Genomic DNA, 8,416 nt, shown 5'->3' with positions numbered 1-8,416 from the left:
TCATATATTTTAACAATTCTTTTCCACACGATGAGATACTTTTATACAGAGTATTAAAGTGGCAGAAAATGTGAATTAAGAAATTCGTATTAATTCGCAAAACTGAGAATTCTTACAATTGGCAAGAAATGAAATACACATTTTTAAGGGAAAATGTGCGAGAGCACACGAGTGGTAACATTTGTGAGAGCGCAGCAGAAAATGTATCTAAAAGTTTGCACTCAATTTATGCGCTCAGATACAGCATACAGCATCCGTTGAATGCAATTTATTTAAGTTTTGCGTATCTCAGCAATGTTAAAATAATCGAAAGCGGTCGCGCTCCGGCGTTCGACTAACTGTAAAAGTAGTAAATATACACAAAACATTTAAGTTGACATACAGATACGCGTCGTATCTGTAGTTGTAAAATTATACAAAGAATTGTTGTTGTTGCTATTGTTGTTGTTGTATTTTGTGTATAAAAGTTCCGATTCTTGTTATTATAAAATTATCGTTTGCAGTTTTATTGTTGTTGTAGTTGATGTAGTTGTTGTAGTTGTTGCTGATGCTGGTGCCGATGCTGTTGCTGTTTCTGTTGCTGTTGCTGTTGTTGAATGCTGCGCTTACTTGTGCTATGTTGTTGTATCTGATGGTAGCAAAATACTCAAACAATAGTTGTGGCAGGGCGTTTGCTGCGAACGAAAGTGGTGGAAAAATTTTTTAAACGAAACGAATATACAAGAAAATTACACCGAAATTACAAAACTACAATAAAAACAGAAATTAAATACATAAAAATTAACAAAAACAAAATAGTAACGAGAAAACAAAAGACAAGAAGAACAAAAACAAAAAAAAAAAACAAATCAAAATTGCAAATATTTTTGTGTGTTGTTTATTTAAAATCAACGTCATCGTTGGTTGTGATATGCTCAGATACATTCTGTTGCCTGCGTGAATTTGCTTGAATGTTTTTCACAATTGTATCTGTTGCTACTTTTGTTCTTACTGCTGCCATTGGCGCTGCTGTCGTTGCTGTTGTTAATTGAAATAAATTGGACTTTATTATTGTTAATAAAAATTTAAGTATTTACGCGGTATACAATCATTTTCTACGTCCATTTGTGCTAAGTTTTATGAAAAAAAATTTTTTTCCACTTTCGTTTTTTGGAAACGTTACAATTTTGTGTAAAATTTTTGTTCTCCGACAAATTTGTTAACAACAAGTAATACCAGAGTATACTGAAAATTCTGGAACGCAGTTCAAATTAACAGTTTTTATTGGTATTAATAGTAGTTATTGGCATTTATTGTGAAAAAGCATCGATCATCAATTAACTTTAAAAATAAATCTATTAAACAATTTTGGTTCGAGTACGTGTGGACATAAATATTTCGAAGTTTATTATTTACGAAGCTCGCAGTTTGCAGAAATTTGTTACAAGTGTTGGTAAGAAATATTCTGTTAGTGTTTATAAGTTCTAAAAAGTTCTCAAAATACACATATTATGGTGTTTATTTAATATTTATGCATTAGTGATTTCATAAATTTATGAAATAATTTATTGAAATTTTAAAGAAAAACTGAAGGAGCTATAAACTTTATAGCATGTTAAAGCTACTTTAGAAAACTATTTCAAAGTGAATTGAACTAAAATATTTTTCGTATATATTAAATATATAATTTTAAAGTAAATAATTGTTTAGTACACTATGTAATAGCGATCTTTCAGTACGTATCTCTCATTTACATCCATCCGTTATGAAATTACTTATCTACAAAATTGTTAAACACACGAGGGGAAATAAAAAATTGTCCAATTTAGTTGTGTTTCAATCTTTTTTTATTAAAATTTAAAATTATATTCTATTTAAAGAAAAAAAACCTAAAATGTGTCTATATAATATATAGTATATTACAGAGATTATATATTGAAATATAGCTATAAGGACGAAGGCTAAATAATTTGACTTCAATCTTTTCTTTCTTTCTAGTAAAATATATTCTAGAAAGATATATATTCTGGTAAATATATAAAATTAATATTGTCATGAACTATTTCAAGTAAAATAATTATATATACAGACAAAGAGTGATTATCCTACGTCTTGAACAAACTAAAATATTGATAATAATGAGCAATCACAGTAATAACTTATTATAATAATATTTAGTATTACTTTTATAATATTATTTTCTCTTAAGATTGTGGTAATATTGTTATATATGCACAATTAATATTGTGAAAAACAATGCAACTTGTTAAAAAAAAGGTTTTCTAAGATGGTTTTCTTTTTTCATAATATTATTATTACAAATAGTAGAATAGTATAAAATAGTATTAAAACTTAACAATTAAAAATTATAAAAATATAATTAATTAATTCAATTATTCTACACGCTGGTTTATAATTTCGTTCTAACATAAACACAGCCAGTGAATTTGTTAATAAAACTTCCACAGCAAAGCAACAAAACTCCAGAAAAATGAGCGAACATAAAAGGCAAGTACGGGTTTGGATCAGCTGGTTAAGGCGCACTGACTCTGAGCTTCAAATTTGGCAGGACACGAGTTCGATTCCTGGTACTTGTAGTCTCAAAAAATTATTTACGAATAAATAAATTCAAAAATTATTTCCAAGACCGCTGATGATGGGTACTCGAAACTCGAAACAGCTGTACGGTCAGTCAAAAATTCAATTAATTAAAATAATATAAAATAAATTTTTGTTGTTATAGTTCACTACTGTTCGAAAAACCTCTTTATAATATTATTATTAAATAATATTCGCTAACCATTCGAAATAAAAATTTTCAATATTGATAGTAATTGCTACATAGGTATAAGTATTTTAGAGTTTAGTAAATTAATATAAAGCTTCAACTTATAAGGGTAATCTAAATAAATTGCAATTATCTCAAAAAACTTCATTTATATTTAAACTAAAATTTAATTGAACCAATAGAAACAAAATACTTGTTCAAATTTATTATAAATTATCTATGGCTGCCTTTGGGGCGAATTATAAGTTCGCTGTTGATAAACGAGTCGTTTGTGGAAGGAATGTGAACTGTGTTGAGCACACGTACTCTGATAGTACCAGCATTGGTCTACAAAATTCTTCAGTGCCAAAAGACGAGACCATTGTATGGTCGAAATAAGATCTAGAACTCGTCGTCATTTGACGGTGCCAAATTTTATTAAAACGTCGTCTTTTTCTAAATTTTAGAGGTGTTTAAGCTCCTGTGACTATTAGAATATCTAAATTTCTTTTAACTATTCTATTTGATAAAATTGAATTTGCACAATTAACACAGCGGATTCGCTTTAAGTTCACTTCACTTTAAGTTTAAATTCAACAAAATAAGTTCCTATTGTTACATAAAATTTAAATGATTAATTTATCTTTCTTTTCGCCTATACCCATCCGAATCCCACCTCGAAGTTCGTTGCTGTGCGGACGAGGAGAAAATTTTACACCATCTTATGGGTTAGTGTCCATCGTTGTCATCTAGGATTCAAAATCTTCGGGATTCTTTCTCTTATTGTTCTGACAGAGCTACCATTTCGCAAAATGATTGATTTAGCCAAGTTTATAGAATTTGTTTCCAATACCGGTACATTCAAGTTAAACTCGCTCAAACTCCGTTATCCCCCCTCTCTCTTTTTCTCTCTCTTCATTTCTATTAGGAACCCTATGAATAAGAATGACAGATAACATTTCTTTTAATGTCAATTGAATTTGAATTTAAATAGGGAAATACAGATGTTATGAAATACACAGAAAGGGCGAATATGCATAGTTGACGAATGCTTAATGTTCGGGCAACGCATTCTTAATGAAATTCATCGAGGTCATTAAAGGCACAGGTCGTACAAAGATCAACTATCAGATCAGTTATCGTCAATGAAAAGTGCTTAGCATTTCGACTCTACCAAACACCATCTAAGAATGTTCAATAATCAAACAAAGAATTCGATAAATTTCATGCCCCTTAACCTGAGAGGCGCAATAAGGCAGTTGTTCCGTATAACCGACCACTGCGTATCAGAAATCCTATTGATCGATTTCGACTCTATTAAATCACCGCCATTTTAGATTCAATCTCTAAAGGGAAGGTGTTGGCAACCCTATAAATAAGAATCACACGTGACATTTCTTATGTCAACCGAATTTGAATTTTAAAAGAGAAATAAAAATATTGTGAAATACACACTACGCCAATAACCGAGTAAGTTTGCTTAATTATAATCCAGTAGACTGTTTAATCTCTAATTATTTTATCAGCAGATTGTATAAAACTCTGTAGGTATTGGCTCTGTCATAGAATGGTCTAAAAGTTTTATGCAGTAAAGGTAACCGATAGGTATAGAGATTTTATCGTGCCTGAAACATCAATTCTTCAGCATCATGATAATAATAACATTATACGGTACACTAACCTTCTAACTTTCTTTGAAACATTTCTACCTTTCGCTCACTTTCATTATTATGTCTGTGAAACAAATTAGAGTTATTTTATAATAAAAGTATATTTTTACTAGTTTATGTTTATGTTATTTTAAAACTCTATTGCTCTGGTTAACTATAAAGATTAGCCTATATTTTATGATTAATTACTTAATTTAAGTAATTTGATATTATCTAGTTGCTATATATATACATATATATGATTAACATTACTAATAAAAAAAATATGTATACATTATATTTTTCTGCTAGTAATGTTACCATTATATATACGTATACATATGTACATACATATATTATTTTTTTTATCAGTAATGTTGTACTACATGCTTTAAAGGGTTATGGAGGTGTGTTACACACAATATTTGATATATTTATTTCATTATATTTAAATAATATATACTGCATATTATAAATTCCTATAAAAATGTTTATTTATATGACTTAAGACCTTTTTTATAATTGCTGCATTTTCAAAGTTATTTTACTGCGCAATATGCAGTAATATATGCAATCCTATTATGTTTTAAGTAACTACTCTCCTTTCAATATATAATAAGTTCAATGACTCCATTGCAACTCAATCAATTGAAAATTAACCCCTTAATTAATTGGAAAATTAAAAATATTAACGAAATATTTAACATTATCCTTGCAGCATCCGCTAAGTAAGAGCATGCGCCCTATCGAAATTGGTAGTGGATACTTGTTGCCAACACACTTACAAATAGTTAACAGCAACTGCCAACAACGTTAGCCACTAACAGTGGCAAGAGAGCAGTGTAAATAAAATAACATTACAGTAACAGAGCTTACACATGAAACGGAAGTGCACAGGTTGGAGTTGCCAATATAAATCAAAACAAATTAAATCCTATAAGAATAATAAAGTAAATAAAATGGAAACTTCATTCGCACGGCACAATATTGAAAAACGTCGTCTAATAGATTTGGTGCATTTGAATCCAATATTGTGGGATTGTCGGCTGCCGCACTATAAAAGGTCCGATAAGAAGAAGGCTATTAAATGGAATGAACTTGGACGTGTTTTTAATGTCAGTGGCGAAAGAGTGCAACGCACTTTCACATCATTGCGTGAAATCTTTCGGCGAGAATTAAACCATGAAAAATTGCTCGGGAGTCATTTCAAATCAAAGTGGGAATATTACGATGCAATGACATTTCTGAAGGAAGTTATACGTGAACGGAAGTGAGTATTAGAAAAATAGATGTTTATATTGAAATTGTAATTTATTGAACTTACTATGTTATAGATCCCGTGAGCGTCCACGACAAGCAGACCTACAACAACACAGTAACAATAGCAGTGCTATAGATGAGTATCAATATTTTGCACCGAACGACCCAAATAATCCAAATAATCAACATCAGCCAAAGCAAACACAAAAAATGCAACAGACAAATACACAAAAGGAAAATGTCAATACGAATGAAACAAATATACAACAATCAACAAATACAAGTCAACCCGATGTTGTACTCGGTATAAACAACAACAAATATACAAAACGTACATCAAATGGTGGACCACCATCTCCACATACTATATCCACAATACCCTCCTGTTCTTCATCACCATCAATTTATATAAAAGAAGAAGATGATGACGAGGAAAATAATCTAATTATACAAACCCCACCACACCCGCATAATTCTAATAAAAATTCAACTCCCATTGAAAATGCAAACAATTTAACTAATCAAGAATTTCATAATCAAAATTTTAGTATGAAATCCAAACAAAATAAAATTCAACAGCAAACAATGTCGAACAATTTGATCAATGATATTGATATCGATGACGACGATCTTGTTGATGACGATGTGGAAATGATTGATGATCACCTATCCAGTGCTAGCACGTTGCAGGTTCTTAAGCATCAGCCAACAGCACGTGAAATACTCTACACGAAATTCGGTGAATTCTTATCTGCCAGACTGAATACTCTGAACGAGACTGCTGCAAATGATTTAATCAACAAGATACTTCTATTAATCGCAGAAAAATAAAATTATCCAAGTAATATTTCCTTTAGTCCAAATTTTCGTTTTAGTTATTAAGTCAACAAAACTCTTTAGACTTTCAAGCAGTGATATTCGAATTTTTTATCTTTTAGAGTTCAAAACTATACTCAGATCAAAGAAAAGTAATTATTACATTTAGATGTGTCTTTTTGTATTTAGTAAGCATATAATTCTAAGTTCAATATAAATTTATATATACAAAAATTTATATTATAAAACATATAGAAAATTAAATTTATAAACTTTATGTAGTAAAATTTAAAGTATTTCTTAGAAGCAGACCGAATTTTATTAATTACCATATAAGAGAAAGAGTTTTTAAAATTAGAATATTAAGTATACTCTCAGCTTTGTAATAATGTTTAGATAATTTTATAATTTTTCATATTTTTATTTATTTTATAAAATAAACTTTATAATTAATTATTTCTTTTAATTAGAAATCAACTATTTTCCTATTTAAAATAAAAATAAATGCATTTCAAAATTTAATTTGAGTATTATATTAAGCAAGATTTATTTCTTTAGCTTGGTTGAATAGTTGTATATAGTATACAGTATAGTGAAGTTAAAGGTATATATAAATAATCAAGAAAGTGAAATCCTGTTTTTCAATATATATGGTAACTTTAATATATCGATATCGATAGACACAGAAATGTTATTCTACCTTTAAAAAACCGTTTGTAATGTAAAACCGCACTTAAATTCAAGATCCAAGTATTAAAATTTAAAGTAATAATTGAATAGTTCTGTACGCTTTCCAGCTTCACACTAAAAAAATACAACACATACTGCATTTTGTCTACTTCAAGAGTTTGTCAGGTCTGCTTAATCTATTTTGTCAAAAAAATAATATCAATTTTTTTAAATTTAATTTTGCATTACTTCAATACCTTAGGTAAATTTTTTTAATAACTTTATGTCCAATAAGCATATGTCTTTGGAGTCGGTAGTCCTTGGAGTTATAAGTTTCGTACAATTCCCAACGGTACTCCAAAGACACATAAATACTATAAAAAGTATCTTTAAAAAATTTAATTTATTGATTAGATACATTACTTTAATATCTTACATGAATTTCATTGTTTTTCTTTTCCATTATGTTTTTGTGGTAGCAATTCATTAAGTAAAAAATATCTGTTTTATATTCTAAATGTTCTTGATTTTTTATAACTTACTTCCTAGGTCTTGAAATAAGTCAATTACATTTAAAAAAATTGTAGTTTACCCATCGCTGCTTTATGTTTCAGAGCAAAAATTAAATATAAAAGATAATTCACGACATGTTCATTAAAATTTGATATAGGAGATTTGGATTGGCTTTCGTATACGGGTATACGTGATTCGGCTGAAAAAGGCAATATTCCAGCAGTTATATTGTGTAGTTCCACTGCCTTAAGGAGCTGCGATGCAACATATTTTGGGGTTGTATCTGTATCTGTATTCATCTTATTATAACTTATAACAACTTATAATAAGAAATGATAATAGCCCAAAAAAAATTTTTTTTAGGAATAAAACTATTCAAAAGAAATTAGTCTATTGAATCATTATCATATATATAATCATATATTACAGAAATTGCTCTGTTTACTTTGATTATGTAGATATGATATGTAAATGTACGAGAGTTGTAATTCCAGTTTTAACGTAGTTAGTCTGTGTCATTTCACTAATGCAGTAAAATGTTTGCTTCTCGACAACTTTTGGAGTAAAGTGGTATCTTAACAACAGTTGTGATAGATGCATAAACTCTTTTGGATTACGTATGTACATTTTTGAAAAACTGAGAACGCGAGTAATGCGAAAGACCTTCACTTGCTATTTCTACAAAGTCAGCAATATTGTTTATCATTATTTTTCGAGCTTCCATCATAAGACCATGGGTTTTATATATTATATTCAAAGTCGC

The 8,416-nt window shown here is 29.0% G+C and overlaps 1 protein-coding gene and 1 long non-coding RNA gene across 3 annotated transcripts; one reads left to right on the top strand and one right to left on the bottom strand.

The window, feature by feature from the left end:
* Positions 1 to 840: 840 nt before the first annotated feature.
* LOC119672871 (putative uncharacterized protein DDB_G0282133) lies at positions 841 to 6,654 on the top strand. 2 transcript variants are annotated; one of them, XM_038084032.1, is made up of 3 exons: positions 841 to 1,432; positions 5,114 to 5,665; positions 5,730 to 6,654. In XM_038084032.1, exons 2-3 carry the CDS (start codon positions 5,274 to 5,276, stop codon positions 6,484 to 6,486), a joined length of 1,149 nt encoding a protein of 382 aa, XP_037939960.1. In that variant the 5' UTR covers positions 841 to 1,432; positions 5,114 to 5,273; the 3' UTR covers positions 6,487 to 6,654. The 2 variants fall into 2 exon arrangements, with proteins under 2 accessions (XP_037939960.1, XP_037939959.1); XM_038084031.1 differs by lacking the exon at positions 841 to 1,432 and adding an exon at positions 3,913 to 4,216.
* Positions 6,655 to 7,002: 348 nt separating this feature from the next.
* On the bottom strand, positions 7,003 to 7,986 carry LOC119672870. The gene is made up of 3 exons (XR_005251965.1): positions 7,577 to 7,986; positions 7,398 to 7,514; positions 7,003 to 7,337 (listed from the first exon to the last, which is right to left on the bottom strand). It is a non-coding gene; the product is annotated as an uncharacterized LOC119672870 (long non-coding RNA).
* Between the last annotated feature and the right edge of the window lie 430 nt (positions 7,987 to 8,416).

The sequence above is a fragment of the Teleopsis dalmanni genome, chromosome 1, assembly GCF_002237135.1.
Source record: "Teleopsis dalmanni isolate 2A chromosome 1, ASM223713v2, whole genome shotgun sequence".
Taxonomy (NCBI): Eukaryota; Metazoa; Arthropoda; class Insecta; order Diptera; family Diopsidae; genus Teleopsis; species Teleopsis dalmanni.
The sequence above is the reverse complement of the archived record's forward strand: the minus strand, read 5'-3'. Positions and strand labels throughout refer to the sequence as shown.

What these genes read in the sequence shown, in the direction of transcription:
- LOC119672871 (XM_038084032.1), top strand. Translation starts at nt 5,274, where the DNA reads ATGAAACGGAAGTGCACAGGTTGGAGTTGCCAATATAAATCAAAACAA. An exon ending in GAAGTTATACGTGAACGGAA is followed by an intron (nt 5,666 to 5,729) that starts GTGAGTATTAGA and finishes ACTATGTTATAG; the next exon opens with ATCCCGTGAGCGTCCACGAC.